Source organism: Struthio camelus, chromosome 3 (assembly GCF_040807025.1).
Source record: "Struthio camelus isolate bStrCam1 chromosome 3, bStrCam1.hap1, whole genome shotgun sequence".
Lineage (NCBI taxonomy): Eukaryota > Metazoa > Chordata > Aves > Struthioniformes > Struthionidae > Struthio > Struthio camelus.
The window spans coordinates 3,395,929-3,423,790 of record NC_090944.1 but is presented as its reverse complement, the minus strand read 5'-3'; the positions used below and the strand labels follow the sequence as shown (position 1 = coordinate 3,423,790).

Genomic DNA, 27,862 nt, shown 5'->3' with positions numbered 1-27,862 from the left:
AGGTCTTGCACTGGGGGTGCTGGGCTTGTTGTGGGAGTGCTGGGCCTTGTTTTGGGAGTGCAGATGGGATCAGGGCCTTGTTTTGGGGGTGCGGAGGGGATCTGGGCCGTGTGCTTGTTGTGTGGGGCGTGTGGGAGTGCTGAGGGGAATTGGGGCTTGTCGTGGGGGTGCTGAGGGGATCAGGGCATGGTGTCAGAGGTGCTGGGCTTGTCGTAGGGGTACTGAGGGGTCTGGGCCTGGTCTTGGCAGTGCTGGGCCTTGTGTTGGGGGTGCTGAGGGGATGTGGGCCTTGTGTCCGGGGAGCTGGTCTTGTAATGGGTTTGCTGAGGGGATCTGGGCCTTGTTTTGGGGTTGCTGAGGGGATCGGGGCATTGTGTTGGGGGTGCAGGGCTTGTGGTAGGGATGCTGAGGGGATCTGGGCATTGCGTTGGGGGTGCAGGGCTTGTGGTGCGGCTGCTGAGGGGATCGGGGCATTGTTTTGGAGGTGCGGGGCTTGTAGTGGCGGTGCTGAGGGGATCTGGCCATGTTTTCGAGGTGCTGGGCCTTTTTTTCAGTGGTGCAGAGGAGATCTGGGCATTGTGGTGGGGGTGCTGGCCTTGTGGTGGGGGTGCTGAGGGGATCTGGGCGTTGTGTTGGGGGTGCTGGGCTTGTGGTGGGGGTGCAGAGGGGATCTGGGCTTTGTGGTGGGGGTGCTCAGGAGATCGGGGCCTTGTATTGCGGGTACTGAGGGGATCAGGGGCTTGTTTTCGAGGTGCTGGATGTGTTTTGGGAGTGCAGAGGGGATCAGGGCCTTGTGGTGGGGGTGCTGAGGGGATCTGGGCGTTGTGTTGAGGGTGCTGGGCTTGTGGTGGGGGTGCTGAGGAGAGCTAGGTCTTGCACTGGGGGTGCTGGGCTTGTTGTGGGCAGTGCTGGGCTAATGGTGGGTGTGCAGAGGGGATCTGGGTCTTGTTGTGGGGGTGTCAGGCTTGTCATCGGGGTACTGAGGGGTCTGGGCCTTGTCTTGGGAGGGCTGGGCCTTGTGTTGGGGGTGCAGAGGAGATCTGGGCTGTGTGTTTGTTGTGTTGGGCTTGTGGGAGTGCTGAGGGGATGATGGGCTTGTTTTGGGGGTGCTGGGCTTGTGGTGGGGGTGCTGAGGGGATCTGGGCTTGTTTTCGAGGTGCTGGGCTTGTCATGCAGGGTGCTAGCCTTGTTTTGGGGGTGCAGAGGGGAGCTGGGCATTGTGTTGGAGGTGCTGGGCCTTGTTTTGGGGGATCTGGGTGTTGTGTTGGGGGTGCTAGGCTTGTTTTCGGGCTGTTCAGTGGAGCTGGGTGTTGTGTTGGGGGTGCTAGTCTTGTCATGAGGGTACTGAAGGGGATCGGGGCGTTGTGTTGGGGGTGCTGGGCTTGTGGTGGGGGTGCTGAGGGGATCTGGGAGTTGTGTTGGGGGTGCTGGGCTTTGTTGTGGGGGTGCTTAGAGGATCTGGGCATTGTTTTTGAAGTGCTGGGCTTTGTTGTGGGGGTGCCGAGGGGATCTGGGCATTGTGTTGGGGGTGCTGGACTTGTCATAGTGGTGCTGAGGGGATCTGGGCTTTTGTTAGGGGTGCTGGGCGTGTTGTGCGAGTGCGGAGGGGATCTGGGGCTTGTATTGGAGGTGTTGGGCCTGTTATGGGGGTGCAGAGGGGATCTGGGCTGTGTGTTTGTTGTGTTGGGCTTGTGGGAGTGCAGAGGGGATCTGGGCTTGTCATGGGGGTGCTGAGGGGATCTGGACCTTCTTGTGGGGGTGCTGAGGGAATATGGGGCTTGTTTTGAGGTGCTGGGCTTGTCATGCAGGCTGCTGGGCTTTTTGTGGAAGTGCAGAGGGGAGCTGGGCGTTGTGTTGGAGTTGCTGGGCTTTGTTTTAGGGGTGCTGAGGGGATGTGGGCCTTGTGTTGTGGGGGCTGGACTTGTCATAGTGGTGCTGAGGGGATCTGGGCTTGTGTTGGGGGTGCTGGGCGTGTTGTGCGAGTGCAGAAGGGATCTGGTCCTTGTGTTGGGTGCGCTGGGCTTGTCGTGCAGGTGCTGACGGGATCTGGGCATTGTGGTGGAGGGGCTGGGCTTGTCGTAGGGGTACTGAGGGGTCTGGGCCTTGTCTGGGGAGTGCTGGGCCTTGTTTTGAGCGTGCTGAGGGGATGTGGGCCGTGTGTCGGGGGAGCTGTTCTTGTAAGGGGTTTGCTGACGGGATGTCGGCCCTGTTTTGGGGTTGCTGAGGGGGTCTGGGCATTGCGTTGGGGGTGCAGGGCTTGTGGTGGGTTTGCTGAGGGGATCGGGGCGTTGTGTTGGGGGTGCTGGGCGTTGTTTTTGGAGTGCTGGGCTTGTGGTGGGGATGCTGAGGTGATTCAGGCCGTGTTTTTGTTGTGTTGGGCGTGTGGGAGTGCCTAGGGGATCTGGGCTGTGTGTCGGGGGTGCTTAGGGGATCTGGGCATTGTTTTTGAGGTGCTGGACTTGTGTTGCGGGTGCTGGCCTTGTTTTGGGGGTGCTGAGGGGATCTGGACCTTCTTGTGGGGGTGCTGAGGGAATATGGGGCTTGTTTTGAGGTGCTGGGCTTGTCATGCAGGCTGCTGGGCTTTTTGTGGAAGTGCAGAGGGGAGCTGGGCATTGTGTTGGAGTTGCTGGGCCTTGTTTTGGGGGTGCTGAGGGGATGTGGGCCTTGTGTCGGGGGAGCTGGTCTTGTAATGGGTTTGCTGAGGGGATGTGGGCCTTGTTTTGGGGTTCTGAGGGGATCTGGGCATTGTGTTGGGGGTGCAGGGCTTGTGGTGCGGCTGCTGAGGTGATCGGGGCATTGTTTTGGAGGTGCGGGGCTTGTAGTGGCGGTGCTGAGGGGATCTGGCCATGTTTTTGAGGTGCTGGGCCTTTTTTTCCGAGGTGCAGAGGAAATCTGGGCAATGTGTTGGGGGTGCTGGGCTTCTGGTGGGGGTGCTGAGGGGATCTGGGCCTTGTTTTTGAAGTGCTGGGCTTTGTTGTGGGGGTGCAGAGGGGATCTGGGCCTTGTTTTGGGGTTGCTGAGGGGATCGGGGCATTGTGTTGGGGGTGCTTGGCTTGTGGTAGGGGTGCTGAGGGGATCGGGGCATTGTGTTGGGGGTGCTGGGCTTGTGGTGGGGGTGCAGAGGGGATCTGGGCATTGTTTTTGAGGTGCTGGACTTGTCATAGTGGTGCTGAGGGGATCTGGGCTTGTGTTAGGGGTGCGGGGCGTGTTGTGCGAGTGCGGAGGGGATCTGGGGCTTGTATTGGAGGTGTTGGGCCTGTTATGGGGGTGCAGAGGGGATCTGGGCTGTGTGTTTGTTGTGTTGGGCTTGTGGGAGTGTTGAGGGGATCTGGGCTTGTTTTTGAGGTGATGGGCTTGTGTTGCGGGGGCTGGGCTTTTTTTGGGGGTGCAGAGGGGAGCTGGGCATTGTGTTGGAGGTGCTGGGCCTTGTGTCGGGGGATCTGGGTGTTGTGTTGGGGGTGCTAGGCTTGTTTTCGGGCTGCTCAGTGGAGCTGACTGTTGTGTTGGGGGTGCTGGTCTTGTCATGAGGGTACTGAACGGGATCGGGGCGTTGTGTTGGGGGTGCTGGGCTTGTTGTGGGGGTGCTGAGGGTATGTGGGCATTGTTTTGGAGGTGCTGGCCTTGTGGTGGGAGTGCCTAGGGGATCTGGGCTGTGTGTTGGGGGTTGCTCATGGGATCTGGGCGTTGTGGTGGGGCTGCTGAGGGGATCTGGGCCTTGTTTTCGAGGTGCTGGGCTTGTCATGCAGGCTGCTGGGCTTTTTGTAGAAGTGCACAGGGGAGCTGGGCGTTGTGTTGGAGCTGCTGGGCCTTGTTTTGGGGGTGCTGAGGGGATCTGGGCCTTGTTTTGGGGTTGCTGAGGGGATCGGGGCATTGTGTTGGGGGTGCTGGGCTTGGGGTCGGGGTGCTGAGGGGATCTGGGGCTTGTGTTGGGGGTGCTCAGGAGATCGGGGCCTTGTACTGGGGGTACTGAGGGGATCAGGGGCTTGTTTTCAAGGTGCTGGATGTATTTTTGGAGTGCAGAGGGGATCAGGGCCTTGTGGTGGGGGTGCTGAGGGGATCTGGGCGTTGTGTTGGGGGTGCTGGGCTTGTGGTGGGGGTGCTGAGGAGAGCTAGGTCTTGCACTGGGGGTGCTGGGCTTGTTGTGGGAGTGCTGAGGAGAGCTAGGTCTTGCACTGGGGGTGCTGGGCTTGTTGTGGGAGTGCTGGGCCTTGTTTTGGGAGTGCAGATGAGATCAGGGCCTTGTTTTGGGGGTGCAGCAGGGATCAGGGCTGTGTGTTTGTTGTGCGGGGCGTGTGGGAGTGCTGAGGGGAACTGGGGCTTGTTTTTGGGGTGCTGGGCTTGTGATGCAGGGTGCTGAGGGGATCTGGGCCTTGTGTTGGGGGTGCTGGGCGTGTTGTGCGAATGCGGACGGGATCTGGGGCTTGTGTTGGGTGCCCTGGGCTTGTCGTGGACGTGCTGACGGGATCTGGGCATTGTGGTGGAGGTGCTGAGCTTGTCGTAGAGGTACTGAGGGGTCTGGGCCTTCTCTGCTGGGCCTTGTTTTGGGGGATCGGGGCATTGTGTTGGGGGTGCTGGGCTTGGGGTCGGGGTTCTGAGGGGATCTGGGGCTTGTGTTGGGGGTGCTGAGGAGATCGGGGCCTTGTATTGGGGGTACTGAGGGGATCAGGGGCTTGTTTTTGAGGTGCTGGATGTGTTTTGGGAGTGCAGAGGGGATCAGGGCCTTGAGGTGGGGGTGCTGAGGGGATCTGGGCGTTGTGTTGGGGGTGCTGGGCTTGTGGTGGGGGTGCTGAGGGGAGCTAGGTCTTGCACTGGGGGTGCTGGGCTTGTTGTGGGAGTGCTGGGCTAGTGGTGGGTGTGCAGAGGGGATCTGGGTCTTGTTGTGGGGGTGTCGGGCTTGTCATGGGGGTACTGAGGGGTCTGAGCCTTGTCTTGGGAGTGCTGGGCCTTGTGTTGGGGCTGCTGAGGGGATCTGGGCAGTGTGTTTGTTGCTTTGGGCATGTGGGAGTGCTGAGGGGATCTGGGGCTTGTTTTGGAGGTGTCGGGCTTGTCATGGGAGTACTGAGGGGTCTGGGCCTTGTCTTGGGAGGGCTGGGCCTTGTGTTGGGGGTGCAGAGGAGATCTGGGCCGTGTGTTTGTTGTGTTTGGCTTGGGGGAGTGCTGAGGGGGTCTGGGGCTTGTGTTGGGAGTGCGGGGCTTGTGGTGGGGGTGCTGAGGGGATCTGTGCTTGTTTTCGAGGTGCTGGGCTTGTCATGCAGGCTGCTGGGCTTTTTGTGGAAGTGCAGAGGGGAGCTGGACGTTGTGTTGGAGTTGCTGGGCCTTGTTTTGGGGGTGCTGACGGGATGTGGGCCTTGTGTCAGGGGAGCTGGTCTTGTAATGGGTTTGCTGAGGGGATCTGGGCCCTGTTTTGGGGTTGCTGAGGGGATCTGGGACATTGTGTTGGGGGTGCTGGGCTTGTGGTAGGGGTGCTGAGGGGATCTGTACTTTGTTTTCGAGGTGCTGGGCCTTTTTTCCGTGGTGCAGAGGAAATCTGGGCATTGTGTTGGGGGTGCTGGGCTTGTGGTGGGGGTGCTGAGGGGATCTGGGCTTGTGGTGGGGGTGCTGAGGAGAGCTAGGTCTTGCACTGGGGGTGCTGGGCTTGTTGTGGGAGTGCTGGGCCTTGTTTTGGGAGTGCAGATGGGATCAGGGCCTTGTTTTGGGGGTGCGGAGGGGATCTGGGCCGTGTGCTTGTTGTGTGGGGCGTGTGGGAGTGCTGAGGGGAATTGGGGCTTGTCGTGGGGGTGCTGAGGGGATCAGGGCATGGTGTCAGAGGTGCTGGGCTTGTCGTAGGGGTACTGAGGGGTCTGGGCCTGGTCTTGGCAGTGCTGGGCCTTGTGTTGGGGGTGCTGAGGGGATGTGGGCCTTGTGTCGGGGGAGCTGGTCTTGTAATGGGTTTGCTGAGGGGATCTGGGCCTTGTTTTGGGGTTGCTGAGGGGATCTGGGCATTGCGTTGGGGGTGCAGGGCTTGTGGTGCGGCTGCTGAGGGGATCGGGGCATTGTTTTGGAGGTGCGGGGCTTGTAGTGGCGGTGCTGAGGGGATCTGGCCATGTTTTCGAGGTGCTGGGCCTTTTTTTCAGTGGTGCAGAGGAGATCTGGGCATTGTGGTGGGGGTGCTGGGCTTGTGGTGGGGGTGCAGAGGGGATCTGGGCGTTGTGGTGGGGGTGCTGGGCTTGTGGTGGGGGTGCTGAGGGGATCTGGGCATTGTGTTGAGGGTGCTGGGCTTGTGGTGGGGGTGCTGAGGAGAGCTAGGTCTTGCACTGGGGGTGCTGGGCTTGTTGTGGGAGTGCTGGGCCTTGTTTTGGGAGTGCAGATGGGATCAGGGCCTTGTTTTGGGGGTGCGGAGGGGATCTGGGCCGTGTGCTTGTTGTGTGGGGCGTGTGGGAGTGCTGAGGGGAATTGGGGCTTGTCGTGGGGGTGCTGAGGGGATCAGGGCATGGTGTCAGAGGTGCTGGGCTTGTCGTAGGGGTACTGAGGGGTCTGGGCCTGGTCTTGGCAGTGCTGGGCCTTGTGTTGGGGGTGCTGAGGGGATGTGGGCCTTGTGTCGGGGGAGCTGGTCTTGTAATGGGTTTGCTGAGGGGATCTGGGCCTTGTTTTGGGGTTGCTGAGGGGATCGGGGCATTGTGTTGGGGGTGCAGGGCTTGTGGTAGGGATGCTGAGGGGATCTGGGCATTGCGTTGGGGGTGCAGGGCTTGTGGTGCGGCTGCTGAGGGGATCGGGGCATTGTTTTGGAGGTGCGGGGCTTGTAGTGGCGGTGCTGAGGGGATCTGGCCATGTTTTTGAGGTGCTGGGCCTTTTTTTCAGTGGTGCAGAGGAGATCTGGGCATTGTGGTGGGGGTGCTGGGCTTGTGGTGGGGGTGCAGAGGGGATCTGGGCGTTGTGGTGGGGGTGCTGGGCTTGTGGTGGGGGTGCTGAGGGGATCTGGGCATTGTGTTGGGGGTGCTGGGCTTGTGGTGGGGGTGCAGAGGGGATCTGGGCATTGCGTTGGGGGTGCAGGGCTTGTGGTGCGGCTGCTGAGGGGATCGGGGCATTGTTTTGGAGGTGCGGGGCTTGTAGTGGCGGTGCTGAGGGGATCTGGCCATGTTTTCGAGGTGCTGGGCCTTTTTTTCAGTGGTGCAGAGGGGATCTGGGCATTGTGGTGGGGGTGCTGGCCTTGTGGTGGGGATGCAGAGGGGATCTGGGCATTGTGTTGAGGGTGCTGGGCTTGTGGTGGGGGTGCAGAGGGGATCTGGGCTTTGTGGTGGGGGTGCTCAGGAGATCGGGGCCTTGTATTGCGGGTACTGAGGGGATCAGGGGCTTGTTTTCGAGGTGCTGGATGTGTTTTGGGAGTGCAGAGGGGATCAGGGCCTTGTGGTGGGGGTGCAGAGGGGATCTGGGCGTTGTGTTGAGGGTGCTGGGCTTGTGGTGGTGGTGCTGAGGAGAGCTAGGTCTTGCACTGGGGGTGCTGGGCTTGTTGTGGGCAGTGCTGGGCTAGTGGTGGGTGTGCAGAGGGGATCTGGGTCTTGTTGTGGGGGTGTCAGGCTTGTCATCGGGGTACTGAGGGGTCTGGGCCTTGTCTTGGGAGTGCTGGGCCTTGTGTTGGGGGTGAAGAGGAGATCTGGGCCGTGTGTTTGTTGTGTTGGGCTTGTGGGAGTGCTGAGGGGATGATGGGCTTGTTTTGGGGGTGCTGGGCTTGTGGTGAGGGTGCTGAGGGGATCTGGGCTTGTTTTCGAGGTGCTGGGCTTGTCATGCAGGGTGCTAGCCTTGTTTTGGGGGTGCAGAGGGGAGCTGGGCATTGTGTTGGAGGTGCTGGGCCTTGTGTCGGGGGGATCTGGGTGTTGTGTTGGGGGTGCTAGGCTTGTTTTCGGGCTGCTCAGTGGAGCTGGGTGTTGTGTTGGGGGTGCTAATCTTGTCATGAGGGTACTGAAGGGGATCTGGGCGTTGTGTTGAGGGTGCTGGGCTTGTGGTGGGGGTGCTGAGGAGAGCTAGGTCTTGCACTGGGGGTGCTGGGCTTGTTGTGGGCAGTGCTGGGCTAGTGGTGGGTGTGCAGAGGGGATCTGGGTCTTGTTGTGGGGGTGTCAGGCTTGTCATCGGGGTACTGAGGGGTCTGGGCCTTGTCTTGGGAGGGCTGGGCCTTGTGTTGGGGGTGCAGAGGAGATCTGGGCCGTGTGTTTGTTGTGTTGGGCTTGTGGGAGTGCTGAGGGGATGATGGGCTTGTTTTGGGGGTGCTGGGCTTGTGGTGGGGGTGCTGAGGGGATCTGGGCTTGTTTTCGAGGTGCTGGGCTTGTCATGCAGGGTGCTAGCCTTGTTTTGGGGGTGCAGAGGGGAGCTGGGCATTGTGTTGGAGGTGCTGGGCCTTGTTTTGGGGGATCTGGGTGTTGTGTTGGGGGTGCTAGGCTTGTTTTCGGGCTGCTCAGTGGAGCTGGGTGTTGTGTTGGGGGTGCTAGTCTTGTCATGAGGGTACTGAAGGGGATCGGGGCGTTGTGTTGGGGGTGCTGGGCTTGTGGTGGGGGTGCTGAGGGGATCTGGGAGTTGTGTTGGGGGTGCTGGGCTTTGTTGTGGGGGTGCTTAGAGGATCTGGGCATTGTTTTTGAAGTGCTGGGCTTTGTTGTGGGGGTGCCGAGGGGATCTGGGCATTGTGTTGGGGGTGCTGGACTTGTCATAGTGGTGCTGAGGGGATCTGGGCTTTTGTTAGGGGTGCGGGGCGTGTTCTGCCAGTGCGGAGGGGATCTGGGGCTTGTATTGGAGGTGTTGGGCCTGTTATGGGGGTGCAGAGGGGATCTGGGCTGTGTGTTTGTTGTGTTGGGCTTGTGGGAGTGTAGAGGGGATCTGGGCTTGTCATGGGGGTGCTGAGGGGATCTGGACCTTCTTGTGGGGGTGCTGAGGGAATATGGGGCTTGTTTTGAGGTGCTGGGCTTGTCATGCAGGCTGCTGGGCTTTTTGTGGAAGTGCAGAGGGGAGCTGGGCGTTGTGTTGGAGTTGCTGGGCTTTGTTTTAGGGGTGCTGAGGGGATGTGGGCCTTGTGTTGTGGGGGCTGGACTTGTCATAGTGGTGCTGAGGGGATCTGGGCTTGTGTTGGGGGTGCTGGGCGTGTTGTGCGAGTGCAGAAGGGATCTGGTCCTTGTGTTGGGTGCGCTGGACTTGTCGTGCAGGTGCTGACGGGATCTGGGCATTGTGGTGGAGGGGCTGGGCTTGTCGTAGGGGTACTGAGGGGTCTGGGCTTTGTCTGGGGAGTGCTGGGCCTTGTTTTGAGCGTGCTGAGGGGATGTGGGCCGTGTGTCGGGGGAGCTGTTCTTGTAAGGGGTTTGCTGACGGGATGTCGGCCCTGTTTTGGGGTTGCTGAGGGGGTCTGGGCATTGCGTTGGGGGTGCAGGGCTTGTGGTGGGTTTGCTGAGGGGATCGGGGCGTTGTGTTGGGGGTGCTGGGCGTTGTTTTTGGAGTGCTGGGCTTGTGGTGGGGATGCTGAGGTGATTCAGGCCGTGTTTTTGTTGTGTTGGGCGTGTGGGAGTGCCTAGGGGATCTGGGCTGTGTGTCGGGGGTGCTTAGGGGATCTGGGCATTGTTTTTGAGGTGCTGGACTTGTGTTGCGGGTGCTGGCCTTGTTTTGGGGGTGCTGAGGGGATCTGGACCTTCTTGTGGGGGTGCTGAGGGAATATGGGGCTTGTTTTGAGGTGCTGGGCTTGTCATGCAGGCTGCTGGGCTTTTTGTGGAAGTGCAGAGGGGAGCTGGGCGTTGTGTTGGAGTTGCTGGGCCTTGTTTTGGGGGTGCTGAGGGGATGTGGGCCTTGTGTCGGGGGAGCTGGTCTTGTAATGGGTTTGCTGAGGGGATGTGGGCCTTGTTTTGGGGTTCTGAGGGGATCTGGGCATTGTGTTGGGGGTGCAGGGCTTGTGGTGCGGCTGCTGAGGTGATCGGGGCATTGTTTTGGAGGTGCGGGGCTTGTAGTGGCGGTGCTGAGGGGATCTGGCCATGTTTTTGAGGTGCTGGGCCTTTTTTTCCGAGGTGCAGAGGAAATCTGGGCAATGTGTTGGGGGTGCTGGGCTTCTGGTGGGGGTGCTGAGGGGATCTGGGCATTGTTTTTGAAGTGCTGGGCTTTGTTGTGGGGGTGCAGAGGGGATCTGGGCCTTGTTTTGGGGTTGCTGAGGGGATCGGGGCATTGTGTTGGGGGTGCTTGGCTTGTGGTAGGGGTGCTGAGGGGATCGGGGCATTGTGTTGGGGGTGCTGGGCTTGTGGTGGGGGTGCAGAGGGGATCTGGGCATTGTTTTTGAGGTGCTGGACTTGTCATAGTGGTGCTGAGGGGATCTGGGCTTGTGTTAGGGGTGCGGGGCGTGTTGTGCGAGTGCGGAGGGGATCTGGGGCTTGTATTGGAGGTGTTGGGCCTGTTATGGGGGTGCAGAGGGGATCTGGGCTGTGTGTTTGTTGTGTTGAGCTTGTGGGAGTGTTGAGGGGATCTGGGCTTGTTTTTGAGGTGATGGGCTTGTGTTGCGGGGGCTGGGCTTTTTTTGGGGGTGCAGAGGGGAGCTGGGCATTGTGTTGGAGGTGCTGGGCCTTGTGTCGGGGGATCTGGGTGTTGTGTTGGGGGTGCTAGGCTTGTTTTCGGGCTGCTCAGTGGAGCTGACTGTTGTGTTGGGGGTGCTGGTCTTGTCATGAGGGTACTGAACGGGATCGGGGCGTTGTGTTGGGGGTGCTGGGCTTGTTGTGGGGGTGCTGAGGGTATGTGGGCATTGTTTTGGAGGTGCTGGCCTTGTGGTGGGAGTGCCTAGGGGATCTGGGCTGTGTGTTGGGGGTTGCTCATGGGATCTGGGCGTTGTGGTGGGGCTGCTGAGGGGATCTGGGCCTTGTTTTCGAGGTGCTGGGCTTGTCATGCAGGCTGCTGGGCTTTTTGTAGAAGTGCACAGGGGAGCTGGGCGTTGTGTTGGAGTTGCTGGGCCTTGTTTTGGGGGTGCTGAGGGGAACTGGGCCTTGTTTTGGGGTTGCTGAGGGGATCGGGGCATTGTGTTGGGGGTGCTGGGCTTGGGGTCGGGGTGCTGAGGGGATCTGGGGCTTGTGTTGGGGGTGCTCAGGAGATCGGGGCCTTGTACTGGGGGTACTGAGGGGATCAGGGGCTTGTTTTCGAGGTGCTGGATGTATTTTTGGAGTGCAGAGGGGATCAGGGCCTTGAGGTGGGGGTGCTGAGGGGATCTGGGCGTTGTGTTGGGGGTGCTGGGCTTGTGGTGGGGGTGCTGAGGAGAGCTAGGTCTTGCACTGGGGGTGCTGGGCTTGTTGTGGGAGTGCTGAGGAGAGCTAGGTCTTGCACTGGGGGTGCTGGGCTTGTTGTGGGAGTGCTGGGCCTTGTTTTGGGAGTGCAGATGAGATCAGGGCCTTGTTTTGGGGGTGCAGCAGGGATCAGGGCTGTGTGTTTGTTGTGCGGGGCGTGTGGGAGTGCTGAGGGGAACTGGGGCTTGTTTTTGGGGTGCTGGGCTTGTGATGCAGGGTGCTGAGGGGATCTGGGCCTTGTGTTGGGGGTGCTGGGCGTGTTGTGCGAATGCGGACGGGATCTGGGGCTTGTGTTGGGTGCCCTGGGCTTGTCGTGGACGTGCTGACGGGATCTGGGCATTGTGGTGGAGGTGCTGAGCTTGTCGTAGAGGTACTGAGGGGTCTGGGCCTTCTCTGCTGGGCCTTGTTTTGGGGGATCGGGGCATTGTGTTGGGGGTGCTGGGCTTGGGGTCGGGGTTCTGAGGGGATCTGGGGCTTGTGTTGGGGGTGCTGAGGAGATCGGGGCCTTGTATTGGGGGTACTGAGGGGATCAGGGGCTTGTTTTTGAGGTGCTGGATGTGTTTTGGGAGTGCAGAGGGGATCAGGGCCTTGAGGTGGGGGTGCTGAGGGGATCTGGGCGTTGTGTTGGGGGTGCTGGGCTTGTGGTGGGGGTGCTGAGGGGAGCTAGGTCTTGCACTGGGGGTGCTGGGCTTGTTGTGGGAGTGCTGGGCTAGTGGTGGGTGTGCAGAGGGGATCTGGGTCTTGTTGTGGGGGTGTCGGGCTTGTCATGGGGGTACTGAGGGGTCTGAGCCTTGTCTTGGGAGTGCTGGGCCTTGTGTTGGGGCTGCTGAGGGGATCTGGGCAGTGTGTTTGTTGCTTTGGGCATGTGGGAGTGCTGAGGGGATCTGGGGCTTGTTTTGGAGGTGTCGGGCTTGTCATGGGAGTACTGAGGGGTCTGGGCCTTGTCTTGGGAGGGCTGGGCCTTGTGTTGGGGGTGCAGAGGAGATCTGGGCCGTGTGTTTGTTGTGTTTGGCTTGGGGGAGTGCTGAGGGGGTCTGGGGCTTGTGTTGGGAGTGCGGGGCTTGTGGTGGGGGTGCTGAGGGGATCTGTGCTTGTTTTCGAGGTGCTGGGCTTGTCATGCAGGCTGCTGGGCTTTTTGTGGAAGTGCAGAGGGGAGCTGGGCGTTGTGTTGGAGTTGCTGGGCCTTGTTTTGGGGGTGCTGACGGGATGTGGGCCTTGTGTCAGGGGAGCTGGTCTTGTAATGGGTTTACTGAGGGGATCTGGGCCCTGTTTTGGGGTTGCTGAGGGGATCTGGGACATTGTGTTGGGGGTGCTGGGCTTGTGGTAGGGGTGCTGAGGGGATCTGTACTTTGTTTTCGAGGTGCTGGGCCTTTTTTCCGTGGTGCAGAGGAAATCTGGGCATTGTGTTGGGGGTGCTGGGCTTGTGGTGGGGGTGCTGAGGGGATCTGGGCTTGTGGTGGGGGTGCTGAGGAGAGCTAGGTCTTGCACTGGGGGTGCTGGGCTTGTTGTGGGAGTGCTGGGCCTTGTTTTGGGAGTGCAGATGGGATCAGGGCCTTGTTTTGGGGGTGCGGAGGGGATCTGGGCCGTGTGCTTGTTGTGTGGGGCGTGTGGGAGTGCTGAGGGGAATTGGGGCTTGTCGTGGGGGTGCTGAGGGGATCAGGGCATGGTGTCAGAGGTGCTGGGCTTGTCGTAGGGGTACTGAGGGGTCTGGGCCTGGTCTTGGCAGTGCTGGGCCTTGTGTTGGGGGTGCTGAGGGGATGTGGGCCTTGTGTCGGGGGAGCTGGTCTTGTAATGGGTTTGCTGAGGGGATCTGGGCCTTGTTTTGGGGTTGCTGAGGGGATCGGGGCATTGTGTTGGGGGTGCAGGGCTTGTGGTAGGGATGCTGAGGGGATCTGGGCATTGCGTTGGGGGTGCAGGGCTTGTGGTGCGGCTGCTGAGGGGATCGGGGCATTGTTTTGGAGGTGCGGGGCTTGTAGTGGCGGTGCTGAGGGGATCTGGCCATGTTTTTGAGGTGCTGGGCCTTTTTTTCAGTGGTGCAGAGGAGATCTGGGCATTGTGGTGGGGGTGCTGGGCTTGTGGTGGGGGTGCAGAGGGGATCTGGGCGTTGTGGTGGGGGTGCTGGGCTTGTGGTGGGGGTGCTGAGGGGATCTGGGCATTGTGTTGGGGGTGCTGGGCTTGTGGTGGGGGTGCAGAGGGGATCTGGGCTTTGTGGTGGGGGTGCTCAGGAGATCGGGGCCTTGTATTGCGGGTACTGAGGGGATCAGGGGCTTGTTTTCGAGGTGCTGGATGTGTTTTGGGAGTGCAGAGGGGATCAGGGCCTTGTGGTGGGGGTGCAGAGGGGATCTGGGCGTTGTGTTGAGGGTGCTGGGCTTGTGGTGGTGGTGCTGAGGAGAGCTAGGTCTTGCACTGGGGGTGCTGGGCTTGTTGTGGGCAGTGCTGGGCTAGTGGTGGGTGTGCAGAGGGGATCTGGGTCTTGTTGTGGGGGTGTCAGGCTTGTCATGGGGGTACTGAGGGGTCTGGGCCTTGTCTTGGGAGTGCTGGGCCTTGTGTTGGGGGTGAAGAGGAGATCTGGGCCGTGTGTTTGTTGTGTTGGGCTTGTGGGAGTGCTGAGGGGATGATGGGCTTGTTTTGGGGGTGCTGGGCTTGTGGTGAGGGTGCTGAGGGGATCTGGGCTTGTTTTCGAGGTGCTGGGCTTGTCATGCAGGGTGCTAGCCTTGTTTTGGGGGTGCAGAGGGGAGCTGGGCATTGTGTTGGAGGTGCTGGGCCTTGTGTCGGGGGGATCTGGGTGTTGTGTTGGGGGTGCAGGGCTTGTTTTCGGGCTGCTCAGTGGAGCTGGGTGTTGTGTTGGGGGTGCTAATCTTGTCATGAGGGTACTGAAGGGGATCTGGGCGTTGTGTTGAGGGTGCTGGGCTTGTGGTGGGGGTGCTGAGGAGAGCTAGGTCTTGCACTGGGGGTGCTGGGCTTGTTGTGGGCAGTGCTGGGCTAGTGGTGGGTGTGCAGAGGGGATCTGGGTCTTGTTGTGGGGGTGTCAGGCTTGTCATCGGGGTACTGAGGGGTCTGGGCCTTGTCTTGGGAGGGCTGGGCCTTGTGTTGGGGGTGCAGAGGAGATCTGGGCCGTGTGTTTGTTGTGTTGGGCTTGTGGGAGTGCTGAGGGGATGATGGGCTTGTTTTGGGGGTGCTGGGCTTGTGGTGGGGGTGCTGAGGGGATCTGGGCTTGTTTTCGAGGTGCTGGGCTTGTCATGCAGGGTGCTAGCCTTGTTTTGGGGGTGCAGAGGGGAGCTGGGCATTGTGTTGGAGGTGCTGGGCCTTGTTTTGGGGGATCTGGGTGTTGTGTTGGGGGTGCTAGGCTTGTTTTCGGGCTGCTCAGTGGAGCTGGGTGTTGTGTTGGGGGTGCTAGTCTTGTCATGAGGGTACTGAAGGGGATCGGGGCGTTGTGTTGGGGGTGCTGGGCTTGTGGTGGGGGTGCTGAGGGGATCTGGGAGTTGTGTTGGGGGTGCTGGGCTTTGTTGTGGGGGTGCTTAGAGGATCTGGGCATTGTTTTTGAAGTGCTGGGCTTTGTTGTGGGGGTGCCGAGGGGATCTGGGCATTGTGTTGGGGGTGCTGGACTTGTCATAGTGGTGCTGAGGGGATCTGGGCTTTTGTTAGGGGTGCTGGGCGTGTTGTGCGAGTGCGGAGGGGATCTGGGGCTTGTATTGGAGGTGTTGGGCCTGTTATGGGGGTGCAGAGGGGATCTGGGCTGTGTGTTTGTTGTGTTGGGCTTGTGGGAGTGCAGAGGGGATCTGGGCTTGTCATGGGGGTGCTGAGGGGATCTGGACCTTCTTGTGGGGGTGCTGAGGGAATATGGGGCTTGTTTTGAGGTGCTGGGCTTGTCATGCAGGCTGCTGGGCTTTTTGTGGAAGTGCAGAGGGGAGCTGGGCGTTGTGTTGGAGTTGCTGGGCTTTGTTTTAGGGGTGCTGAGGGGATGTGGGCCTTGTGTTGTGGGGGCTGGACTTGTCATAGTGGTGCTGAGGGGATCTGGGCTTGTGTTGGGGGTGCTGGGCGTGTTGTGCGAGTGCAGAAGGGATCTGGTCCTTGTGTTGGGTGCGCTGGACTTGTCGTGCAGGTGCTGACGGGATCTGGGCATTGTGGTGGAGGGGCTGGGCTTGTCGTAGGGGTACTGAGGGGTCTGGGCCTTGTCTGGGGAGTGCTGGGCCTTGTTTTGAGGGTGCTGAGGGGATGTGGGCCGTGTGTCGGGGGAGCTGTTCTTGTAAGGGGTTTGCTGACGGGATGTCGGCCCTGTTTTGGGGTTGCTGAGGGGGTCTGGGCATTGCGTTGGGGGTGCAGGGCTTGTGGTGGGTTTGCTGAGGGGATCGGGGCGTTGTGTTGGGGGTGCTGGGCGTTGTTTTTGGAGTGCTGGGCTTGTGGTGGGGATGCTGAGGTGATTCAGGCCGTGTTTTTGTTGTGTTGGGCGTGTGGGAGTGCCTAGGGGATCTGGGCTGTGTGTCGGGGGTGCTTAGGGGATCTGGGCATTGTTTTTGAGGTGCTGGACTTGTGTTGCGGGTGCTGGCCTTGTTTTGGGGGTGCTGAGGGGATCTGGACCTTCTTGTGGGGGTGCTGAGGGAATATGGGGCTTGTTTTGAGGTGCTGGGCTTGTCATGCAGGCTGCTGGGCTTTTTGTGGAAGTGCAGAGGGGAGCTGGGCGTTGTGTTGGAGTTGCTGGGCCTTGTTTTGGGGGTGCTGAGGGGATGTGGGCCTTGTGTCGGGGGAGCTGGTCTTGTAATGGGTTTGCTGAGGGGATGTGGGCCTTGTTTTGGGGTTCTGAGGGGATCTGGGCATTGTGTTGGGGGTGCAGGGCTTGTGGTGCGGCTGCTGAGGTGATCGGGGCATTGTTTTGGAGGTGCGGGGCTTGTAGTGGCGGTGCTGAGGGGATCTGGCCATGTTTTTGAGGTGCTGGGCCTTTTTTTCCGAGGTGCAGAGGAAATCTGGGCAATGTGTTGGGGGTGCTGGGCTTCTGGTGGGGGTGCTGAGGGGATCTGGGCATTGTTTTTGAAGTGCTGGGCTTTGTTGTGGGGGTGCAGAGGGGATCTGGGCCTTGTTTTGGGGTTGCTGAGGGGATCGGGGCATTGTGTTGGGGGTGCTTGGCTTGTGGTAGGGGTGCTGAGGGGATCGGGGCATTGTGTTGGGGGTGCTGGGCTTGTGGTGGGGGTGCAGAGGGGATCTGGGCATTGTTTTTGAGGTGCTGGACTTGTCATAGTGGTGCTGAGGGGATCTGGGCTTGTGTTAGGGGTGCGGGGCGTGTTGTGCGAGTGCGGAGGGGATCTGGGGCTTGTATTGGAGGTGTTGGGCCTGTTATGGGGGTGCAGAGGGGATCTGGGCTGTGTGTTTGTTGTGTTGAGCTTGTGGGAGTGTTGAGGGGATCTGGGCTTGTTTTTGAGGTGATGGGCTTGTGTTGCGGGGGCTGGGCTTTTTTTGGGGGTGCAGAGGGGAGCTGGGCATTGTGTTGGAGGTGCTGGGCCTTGTGTCGGGGGATCTGGGTGTTGTGTTGGGGGTGCTAGGCTTGTTTTCGGGCTGCTCAGTGGAGCTGACTGTTGTGTTGGGGGTGCTGGTCTTGTCATGAGGGTACTGAACGGGATCGGGGCGTTGTGTTGGGGGTGCTGGGCTTGTTGTGGGGGTGCTGAGGGTATGTGGGCATTGTTTTGGAGGTGCTGGCCTTGTGGTGGGAGTGCCTAGGGGATCTGGGCTGTGTGTTGGGGGTTGCTCATGGGATCTGGGCGTTGTGGTGGGGCTGCTGAGGGGATCTGGGCCTTGTTTTCGAGGTGCTGGGCTTGTCATGCAGGCTGCTGGGCTTTTTGTAGAAGTGCACAGGGGAGCTGGGCGTTGTGTTGGAGTTGCTGGGCCTTGTTTTGGGGGTGCTGAGGGGATCTGGGCCTTGTTTTGGGGTTGCTGAGGGGATCGGGGCATTGTGTTGGGGGTGCTGGGCTTGGGGTCGGGGTGCTGAGGGGATCTGGGGCTTGTGTTGGGGGTGCTCAGGAGATCGGGGCCTTGTACTGGGGGTACTGAGGGGATCAGGGGCTTGTTTTCGAGGTGCTGGATGTATTTTTGGAGTGCAGAGGGGATCAGGGCCTTGAGGTGGGGGTGCTGAGGGGATCTGGGCGTTGTGTTGGGGGTGCTGGGCTTGTGGTGGGGGTGCTGAGGAGAGCTAGGTCTTGCACTGGGGGTGCTGGGCTTGTTGTGGGAGTGCTGAGGAGAGCTAGGTCTTGCACTGGGGGTGCTGGGCTTGTTGTGGGAGTGCTGGGCCTTGTTTTGGGAGTGCAGATGAGATCAGGGCCTTGTTTTGGGGGTGCAGCAGGGATCAGGGCTGTGTGTTTGTTGTGCGGGGCGTGTGGGAGTGCTGAGGGGAACTGGGGCTTGTTTTTGGGGTGCTGGGCTTGTGATGCAGGGTGCTGAGGGGATCTGGGCCTTGTGTTGGGGGTGCTGGGCGTGTTGTGCGAATGCGGACGGGATCTGGGGCTTGTGTTGGGTGCCCTGGGCTTGTCGTGGACGTGCTGACGGGATCTGGGCATTGTGGTGGAGGTGCTGAGCTTGTCGTAGAGGTACTGAGGGGTCTGGGCCTTCTCTGCTGGGCCTTGTTTTGGGGTTGCTGAGGGGATCGGGGCATTGTGTTGGGGGTGCTGGGCTTGGGGTCGGGGTTCTGAGGGGATCTGGGGCTTGTGTTGGGGGTGCTGAGGAGATCGGGGCCTTGTATTGGGGGTACTGAGGGGATCAGGGGCTTGTTTTTGAGGTGCTGGATGTGTTTTGGGAGTGCAGAGGGGATCAGGGCCTTGAGGTGGGGGTGCTGAGGGGATCTGGGCGTTGTGTTGGGGGTGCTGGGCTTGTGGTGGGGGTGCTGAGGGGAGCTAGGTCTTGCACTGGGGGTGCTGGGCTTGTTGTGGGAGTGCTGGGCTAGTGGTGGGTGTGCAGAGGGGATCTGGGTCTTGTTGTGGGGGTGTCGGGCTTGTCATGGGGGTACTGAGGGGTCTGAGCCTTGTCTTGGGAGTGCTGGGCCTTGTGTTGGGGCTGCTGAGGGGATCTGGGCAGTGTGTTTGTTGCTTTGGGCGTGTGGGAGTGCTGAGGGGATCTGGGGCTTGTTTTGGAGGTGTCGGGCTTGTCATGGGAGTACTGAGGGGTCTGGGCCTTGTCTTGGGAGGGCTGGGCCTTGTGTTGGGGGTGCAGAGGAGATCTGGGCCGTGTGTTTGTTGTGTTTGGCTTGGGGGAGTGCTGAGGGGGTCTGGGGCTTGTGTTGGGAGTGCGGGGCTTGTGGTGGGGGTTCTGAGGGGATCTGTGCTTGTTTTCGAGGTGCTGGGCTTGTCATGCAGGCTGCTGGGCTTTTTGTGGAAGTGCAGAGGGGAGCTGGGCGTTGTGTTGGAGTTGCTGGGCCTTGTTTTGGGGGTGCTGACGGGATGTGGGCCTTGTGTCAGGGGAGCTGGTCTTGTAATGGGTTTGCTGAGGGGATCTGGGCCCTGTTTTGGGGTTGCTGAGGGGATCTGGGACATTGTGTTGGGGGTGCTGGGCTTGTGGTAGGGGTGCTGAGGGGATCTGTACTTTGTTTTCGAGGTGCTGGGCCTTTTTTCCGTGGTGCAGAGGAAATCTGGGCATTGTGTTGGGGGTGCTGGGCTTGTGGTGGGGGTGCTGAGGGGATCTGGGCTTGTGGTGGGGGTGCTGAGGAGAGCTAGGTCTTGCACTGGGGGTGCTGGGCTTGTTGTGGGAGTGCTGGGCCTTGTTTTGGGAGTGCAGATGGGATCAGGGCCTTGTTTTGGGGGTGCGGAGGGGATCTGGGCCGTGTGCTTGTTGTGTGGGGCGTGTGGGAGTGCTGAGGGGAATTGGGGCTTGTCGTGGGGGTGCTGAGGGGATCGGGGCATGGTGTCAGAGGTGCTGGGCTTGTCGTAGGGGTACTGAGGGGTCTGGGCCTGGTCTTGGCAGTGCTGGGCCTTGTGTTGGGGGTGCTGAGGGGATGTGGGTCTTGTGTCGGGGGAGCTGGTCTTGTAATGGGTTTGCTGAGGGGATCTGGGCCTTGTTTTGGGGTTGCTGAGGGGATCGGGGCATTGTGTTGGGGGTGCAGGGCTTGTGGTAGGGATGCTGAGGGGATCTGGGCATTGCGTTGGGGGTGCAGGGCTTGTGGTGCGGCTGCTGAGGGGATCGGGGCATTGTTTTGGAGGTGCGGGGCTTGTAGTGGCGGTGCTGAGGGGATCTGGCCATGTTTTCGAGGTGCTGGGCCTTTTTTTCAGTGGTGCAGAGGAGATCTGGGCATTGTGGTGGGGGTGCTGGGCTTGTGGTGGGGGTGCAGAGGGGATCTGGGCGTTGTGGTGGGGGTGCTGGGCTTGTGGTGGGGGTGCTGAGGGGATCTGGGCATTGTGTTGGGGGTGCTGGGCTTGTGGTGGGGGTGCAGAGGGGATCTGGGCTTTGTGGTGGGGGTGCTCAGGAGATCGGGGCCTTGTATTGCGGGTACTGAGGGGATCAGGGGCTTGTTTTCGAGGTGCTGGATGTGTTTTGGGAGTGCAGAGGGGATCAGGGCCTTGTGGTGGGGGTGCAGAGGGGATCTGGGCGTTGTGTTGAGGGTGCTGGGCTTGTGGTGGGGGTGCTGAGGAGAGCTAGGTCTTGCACTGGGGGTGCTGGGCTTGTTGTGGGCAGTGCTGGGCTAGTGGTGGGTGTGCAGAGGGGATCTGGGTCTTGTTGTGGGGGTGTCAGGCTTGTCATCGGGGTACTGAGGGGTCTGGGCCTTGTCTTGGGAGGGCTGGGCCTTGTGTTGGGGGTGCAGAGGAGATCTGGGCCGTGTGTTTGTTGTGTTGGGCTTGTGGGAGTGCTGAGGGGATGATGGGCTTGTTTTGGGGGTGCTGGGCTTGTGGTGGGGGTGCTGAGGGGATCTGGGCTTGTTTTCGAGGTGCTGGGCTTGTCATGCAGGGTGCTAGCCTTGTTTTGGGGGTGCAGAGGGGAGCTGGGCATTGTGTTGGAGGTGCTGGGCCTTGTTTTGGGGGATCTGGGTGTTGTGTTGGGCGTGCTAGGCTTGTCATGAGGGTACTGAAGGGGATCTGGGCGTTGTGTTGGGGGTGCTGGGCTTGTGGTGGGGGTGCTGAGGGGATCTGGGAGTTGTGTTGGGGGTGCTGGGCTTTGTTGTGGGGGTGCTTAGAGGATCTGGGCATTGTTTTTGAAGTGCTGGGCTTTGTTGTGGGGGTGCCGAGGGGATCTGGGCATTGTGTTGGGGGTGCTGGACTTGTCATAGTGGTGCTGAGGGGATCTGGGCTTTTGTTAGGGGTGCGGGGCGTGTTCTGCCAGTGCGGAGGGGATCTGGGGCTTGTATTGGAGGTGTTGGGCCTGTTATGGGGGTGCAGAGGGGATCTGGGCTGTGTGTTTGTTGTGTTGGGCTTGTGGGAGTGCAGAGGGGATCTGGGCTTGTCATGGGGGTGCTGAGGGGATCTGGACCTTCTTGTGGGGGTGCTGAGGGAATATGGGGCTTGTTTTGAGGTGCTGGGCTTGTCATGCAGGCTGCTGGGCTTTTTGTGGAAGTGCAGAGGGGAGCTGGGCGTTGTGTTGGAGTTGCTGGGCTTTGTTTTAGGGGTGCTGAGGGGATGTGGGCCTTGTGTTGTGGGGGCTGGACTTGTCATAGTGGTGCTGAGGGGATCTGGGCTTGTGTTGGGGGTGCTGGGCGTGTTGTGCGAGTGCAGAAGGGATCTGGTCCTTGTGTTGGGTGCGCTGGGCTTGTCGTGCAGGTGCTGACGGGATCTGGGCATTGTGGTGGAGGGGCTGGGCTTGTCGTAGGGGTACTGAGGGGTCTGGGCCTTGTCTGGGGAGTGCTGGGCCTTGTTTTGAGGGTGCTGAGGGGATGTGGGCCGTGTGTCGGGGGAGCTGTTCTTGTAAGGGGTTTGCTGACGGGATGTCGGCCCTGTTTTGGGGTTGCTGAGGGGGTCTGGGCATTGCGTTGGGGGTGCAGGGCTTGTGGTGGGTTTGCTGAGGGGATCGGGGCGTTGTGTTGGGGGTGCTGGGCGTTGTTTTTGGAGTGCTGGGCTTGTGGTGGGGATGCTGAGGTGATTCAGGCCGTGTTTTTGTTGTGTTGGGCGTGTGGGAGTGCCTAGGGGATCTGGGCTGTGTGTCGGGGGTGCTTAGGGGATCTGGGCATTGTTTTTGAGGTGCTGGACTTGTGTTGCGGGTGCTGGCCTTGTTTTGGGGGTGCTGAGGGGATCTGGACCTTCTTGTGGGGGTGCTGAGGGAATATGGGGCTTGTTTTGAGATGCTGGGCTTGTCATGCAGGCTGCTGGGCTTTTTGTGGAAGTGCAGAGGGGAGCTGGGCGTTGTGTTGGAGTTGCTGGGCCTTGTTTTGGGGGTGCTGAGGGGATGTGGGCCTTGTGTCGGGGGAGCTGGTCTTGTAATGGGTTTGCTGAGGGGATGTGGGCCTTGTTTTGGGGTTCTGAGGGGATCTGGGCCTTGTGTTGGGGGTGCAGGGCTTGTGGTGCGGCTGCTGAGGTGATCGGGGCATTGTTTTGGAGGTGCGGGGCTTGTAGTGGCGGTGCTGAGGGGATCTGGCCATGTTTTTGAGGTGCTGGGCCTTTTTTTCCGAGGTGCAGAGGAAATCTGGGCAATGTGTTGGGGGTGCTGGGCTTCTGGTGGGGGTTCTGAGGGGATCTGGGCATTGTTTTTGAAGTGCTGGGCTTTGTTGTGGGGGTGCAGAGGGGATCTGGGCCTTGTTTTGGGGTTGCTGAGGGGATCGGGGCATTGTGTTGGGGGTGCTTGGCTTGTGGTAGGGGTGCTGAGGGGATCGGGGCATTGTGTTGGGGGTGCTGGGCTTGTGGTGGGGGTGCAGAGGGGATCTGGGCATTGTTTTTGAGGTGCTGGACTTGTCATAGTGGTGCTGAGGGGATCTGGGCTTGTGTTAGGGGTGCGGGGCGTGTTGTGCGAGTGCGGAGGGGATCTGGGGCTTGTATTGGAGGTGTTGGGCCTGTTATGGGGGTGCAGAGGGGATCTGGGCTGTGTGTTTGTTGTGTTGAGCTTGTGGGAGTGTTGAGGGGATCTGGGCTTGTTTTTGAGGTGTTGGGCTTGTGTTGCGGGGGCTGGGCTTTTTTTGGGGGTGCAGAGGGGAGCTGGGCATTGTGTTGGAGGTGCTGGGCCTTGTGTCGGGGGATCTGGGTGTTGTGTTGGGGGTGCTAGGCTTGTTTTCGGGCTGCTCAGTGGAGCTGACTGTTGTGTTGGGGGTGCTGGTCTTGTCATGAGGGTACTGAACGGGATCGGGGCGTTGTGTTGGGGGTGCTGGGCTTGTTGTGGGGGTGCTGAGGGTATGTGGGCATTGTTTTGGAGGTGCTGGCCTTGTGGTGGGAGTGCCTAGGGGATCTGGGCTGTGTGTTGGGGGTTGCTCATGGGATCTGGGCGTTGTGGTGGGGCTGCTGAGGGGATCTGGGCCTTGTTTTCGAGGTGCTGGGCTTGTCATGCAGGCTGCTGGGCTTTTTGTAGAAGTGCACAGGGGAGCTGGGCGTTGTGTTGGAGTTGCTGGGCCTTGTTTTGGGGGTGCTGAGGGGATCTGGGCCTTGTTTTGGGGTTGCTGAGGGGATCGGGGCATTGTGTTGGGGGTGCTGGGCTTGGGGTCGGGGTGCTGAGGGGATCTGGGGCTTGTGTTGGGGGTGCTCAGGAGATCGGGGCCTTGTACTGGGGGTACTGAGGGGATCAGGGGCTTGTTTTCGAGGTGCTGGATGTATTTTTGGAGTGCAGAGGGGATCAGGGCCTTGTGGTGGGGGTGCAGAGGGGATCTGGGCGTTGTGTTGGGGGTGCTGGGCTTGTGGTGGGGGTGCTGAGGAGAGCTAGGTCTTGCACTGGGGGTGCTGGGCTTGTTGTGGGAGTGCTGGGCTAGTGGTGGGTGTGCAGAGGGGATCTGGGTCTTGTTGTGGGGGTGTCGGGCTTGTCATGGGGGTACTGAGGGGTCTGAGCCTTGTCTTGGGAGTGCTGGGCCTTGTGTTGGGGCTGCTGAGGGGATCTGGGCAGTGTGTTTGTTGCTTTGGGCGTGTGGGAGTGCTGAGGGGATCTGGGGCTTGTTTTGGAGGTGTCGGGCTTGTCATGGGAGTACTGAGGGGTCTGGGCCTTGTCTTGGGAGGGCTGGGCCTTGTGTTGGGGGTGCAGAGGAGATCTGGGCCGTGTGTTTGTTGTGTTTGGCTTGGGGGAGTGCTGAGGGGGTCTGGGGCTTGTGTTGGGAGTGCGGGGCTTGTGGTGGGGGTGCTGAGGGGATCTGTGCTTGTTTTCGAGGTGCTGGGCTTGTCATGCAGGCTGCTGGGCTTTTTGTGGAAGTGCAGAGGGGAGCTGGGCGTTGTGTTGGAGTTGCTGGGCCTTGTTTTGGGGGTGCTGACGGGATGTGGGCCTTGTGTCAGGGGAGCTGGTCTTGTAATGGGTTTGCTGAGGGGATCTGGGCCCTGTTTTGGGGTTGCTGAGGGGATCTGGGACATTGTGTTGGGGGTGCTGGGCTTGTGGTAGGGGTGCTGAGGGGATCTGTACTTTGTTTTCGAGGTGCTGGGCCTTTTTTCCGTGGTGCAGAGGAAATCTGGGCATTGTGTTGGGGGTGCTGGGCTTGTGGTGGGGGTGCAGAGGGGATCTGGGCTTTGTGTTGGGGGTGCTGAGGAGATCGGGGCCTTGTATTGGGGGTACTGAGGGGATCAAGGGCTTGTTTTTGAGGTGCTGGATGTGTTTTGGGAGTGCAGAGCGGATCAGGGCCTTGTGGTGGGGGTGCTGAGGGGATCTGGGCGTTGTGGTGGGGGTGCTGGGCTTGTGGTGGGGGTGCTGAGGAGAGCTAGGTCTTGCACTGGGGGTGCTGGGCTTGTTGTGGGAGTGCTGGGCCTTGTTTTGGGAGTGCAGATGGGATCAGGGCCTTGTTTTGGGGGTGCGGAGGGGATCTGGGCCGTGTGCTTGTTGTGTGGGGCGTGTGGGAGTGCTGAGGGGAATTGGGGCTTGTCGTGGGGGTGCTGAGGGGATCAGGGCATGGTGTCAGAGGTGCTGGGCTTGTCGTAGGGGTACTGAGGGGTCTGGGCCTTGTCTTGGGAGTGCTGGGCCTTGTGTTGGGGGTGCTGAGGGGATGTGAGCCTTGTGTCGGGGGAGCTGGTCTTGTAATGGGTTTGCTGAGGGGATCTGGGCCTTGTTTTGGGGTTGCTGAGGGGATCTGGGCCTTGTTTTGGGGTTGCTGAGGGGATCTGGGGCTTGTTTTCGAGGTGCTGGGCTTGTCATGCAGGCTGCTGGGCTTTTTGTGGAAGTGCAGAGGGGAGCTGGGCGTTGTGTTGGAGCTGCTAGGCCTTGTTTTTGGGGTGCTGAGGGGATCTGGTCCTTGTTTTGAGGTTGCTGATGGGATCGGGGCATTTTGTTGGGGGTGCTGGGCTTGTGGTAGGGGTGCTGAGGGGATCTGGGCATTGCGTTGGGGGTGCAGGGCTTGTGGTGGGGTTGCTGAGGGGATCGGGACATTGTTTTCGAGGTGCTGGGCTTGTAGTCGGGGTGCTGAGGGGATCTGGCCTTGTTTTCGACGTGCTGGGCCTTTTTTCCGTGGCGCAGAGGAGATCTGGGCATTGTGTTGGGGGTGCTGGGCCTTGTGTTCGGCTTGCAGCAGCGATCTGGAGCTGTCATGGGGGTGCAGAGGGGATCTGGGCTTGTATTTCGGGTGCTGGGTCTTTTTTTAGTGGGGATGCTGAGGGGATCTGGGCATTGTTTTGGAGGTCTTGGGCTTGTCCTGGGTGTACTGAGTGGTCAGGGCCTTGTATTGCGGGTGCTGGGCTTGTTGTGTGGATGTGTTGTGTGCTGGGGTTGCTGTGTGGATCTGGGCTGTGTGCTTGTTGTGTTGGGCTTTTGGGAGTACTGAGGGCATCTGGGGCATGTATTGGAGATGCTGGGCTTGACCTGGGGGTTGTAGAGGGGATCTGGGCCTTGTCTTGGAAAATCTGGGCGTTGTGTTGGGGGTGCTGGGCTTACTGGGGTGCTGAGGGGATCTGGGCGTTGTTGTGGGGGTGTTGGGCTTTGTTTTGGGGTTTCCGAGCGGATCTGTGCGTTGTGTTGGGGGTGCTGGGCTTGTCGTGGGGGTGCTGGGGGGATCTGGGCCTTGTATTTGGGGTGCTGGGTATGACCTGGGGTTTGTAGAGGGGATCTGGGCCTTGTTCCGGGGAGATCTGGGCAGTGTGTTGGGGGTGCTGAGGGGTTCTGGGCGTTGTGTTCGGGGTGCTTGGCTTATTGGCGTCCTGAGGGGATCTGGGCGTTGTGTTGGGAGTGCAGAGACTGTGTCGCTGGCTCCTTGAAAGCCTCATCTGCAGCCTCTTGAATGGGGCTACTCACCCCCCGCAGGCAGCCCGCACGCCCTCCACCACTGCGCATGCCATGGCTCATGCAGCTTCCCGATTGTTCCTGTCTCCGCCTCTGGAGGCCTCCACAGATGCTTGGAGCTGCAGCTCACCTGGGTCACAACAAGGCACGAGGCATGTGGCCGCTCCTCTTGCCCACAGCCCCTTGGCAGCACACGCAGCGACACAGTCACAGCTCTGCCTTCCCCTCTGAGTGGCATGCCACCACACCTCTGCCTCAGCACTCCTGCCTAGCTGAGAGCCACCAGAGCCACTGCCAGGGGCTGCTGTTGGCCAGGCAAGAGCCAGCACTACCCAGGCATCTTCCATAGGCAGCATGGGGGCACTCGCATGCTGCCCAATGTCTCTTTGCTCCACCTGGGAGGCAGAAAGCAGGTGACAACCCTCCCTCAGGGCTCCCTTTTGCCCCTGAGCAGGCACCCCTGCGCCAGGCAGGCCCCAAAGGCACCCAGCCTTGCCGCACAGAGGGGCCCTGCAGACACACCTGCACCGGGCGCCTGGGCTGTGTCTCAGCACCAGGCAGCCTTTCGGGCAGCTCTGCGGCAGCCTTTCCATTTACCCTGGCCCTCCCTAAGCCATTGCCTGCTCTTCAGCACTCCCAACACCCATCCCCTCCTTGGCCTCTGCACCTCAGCCACGCCATGAGCACCTCTCTGCCTCTGGGCTCCATCCTGCCCTCAGTCTCCCCAGGGCCACGCCGCAGCTGCAAGGCCCGCAGGCACACATTCAGGGAGCCCCCCGCATCACGGTCTCTCGCACAGCCTGATGCCCTGCAGCCAAGGCCTCTGCCTACCCTGCCTCCTGCCTTCTGCACACTCCTCCTCCGCTTCCCTGTGCACCACAGAGGCTGCTGCAAGAAGAGGCACACAGAGTGAGCGAGGGCAGCTCCTCTGCCAAGCCTTGCCTGCGCCAGAGGCATGTGGGTACCGGCAGCGGCGGCGATTTCTTGCTGCGACCAGCTGCACAGTGCCGCACTCACTCTTGCATGCGGTTGCTCACCTCCAGCCTCCTCCTTCCTCTCTCTCTGCCTCATTGTCCTCGGCAGAGCTCTCGCACTAGTGCAGCACGAGTGTGCTGCTGGCTCTTTTGCATGAGCAGCAGCCCCTTGCTTCTTCTCAGGCAAGCCCTTGCTCTCCGCCTCTTGCCGCCTCTGCGCCTGCTCCGTCCCCCACTTGCCTCTCACCTGCCCTTCTGCAGCAGCCCAAGATGATGCCTTCGAGCCTCCGATGCGCCAGCAGCGCCCCACCAGCAATCTCGCAGGCCCTGTCCCGTTGGGCACCTGAGGGCCGAGGCAGCTTGCACCTCATGCCCAGTTTGCCCTCTGGGCCTCTGGAGGCTTCTGCACGATGCGCTGGCGATGTCTCACGTGCGCCGGCCACTCTTTGTGTGCAACTTTTGGGAGGCAGTCCAGCAGCTCATGGCCTTCATCGCTCACCAACACCGCCTGGTTGTCAGCACAACGGAGCCGGCTCTGCCTGTGCAGTGCAGATGTTGCTGTTGCCCTCTTCTCAGCACCCCCCCACCACAATCCTCTCTTGGCCTCGGCAGCTCAGCACGGCCATGCCCACCTCTCTGCCTCTGGGCTGCATCCTGCTCTGCCCCGGCCTGCGCCTCCCCCCGCTCCTGCGGCACCTGCCCAGGCCACAGGCACACACTAGTGCCCTCCCCATTCCAGCACCTGCCGCAGGGGCAGACCTCTGCAGCCAAGGCCTCCCCTTGCCCTGCCTCCCGCCTCTCTGCCCCCAAAACACCCCCAGCGCCCCCAACCCCCAGATCCCCCCCGCACCCCCCACAACCCCCAGATCCCCTCAGCAGGGACAGACAAGGCTTCACTCCCCGCCCCACGCTGCCATCCACAACCCGCCAATCAGGACACAGCTAACACTCCCACACCCGCCAATCAGGAGGCTCCTACCGCAGCTGTTGCTCCGGCACCTTCTAGAAGCTTCCCCGGGCCAGCAGGGAGTGAGGAAATGCCCAGAGAAAACGGGCTCCGGAGAAAAGGAGTAATGGAGCCACAACCAGCTGCTCGGGGGGAGAGGGCATCCCACCCCCTGCCCCTGCGCCTGACTCCGTGACCCCCGAGTGAAAATTAATCAGGAACGCCCCAAGGAAATGGCTGGGGGGGGTGAGGGGAAAGGGGGAGCTGCTGAAAAACAAAGAACAGCCAAACCCCAACCCAGCCTCCTTCCCATGGGTAAATAAATAAAACCCACAGTGTGTAAGTAAATAAATGACCCCTATGGGTGATTGCTTGTGGGGGAGGAAGAAGAAAAA

At 60.6% G+C, this 27,862-nt stretch overlaps 1 protein-coding gene across 1 annotated transcript in view; it reads right to left on the bottom strand.

Annotated features, from left to right (window-relative positions):
* LOC138066507 (otoferlin-like) overlaps positions 1-26,618 on the bottom strand; it is a 106,897-nt gene extending 80,279 nt beyond the window's left edge. The window contains 2 exon segments of the mRNA XM_068936376.1: positions 26,379-26,435; positions 26,585-26,618. Coding sequence (XP_068792477.1) covers positions 26,379-26,435; positions 26,585-26,618 — 91 coding nt within the window.
* Positions 26,619-27,862: the final 1,244 nt, after the last annotated feature.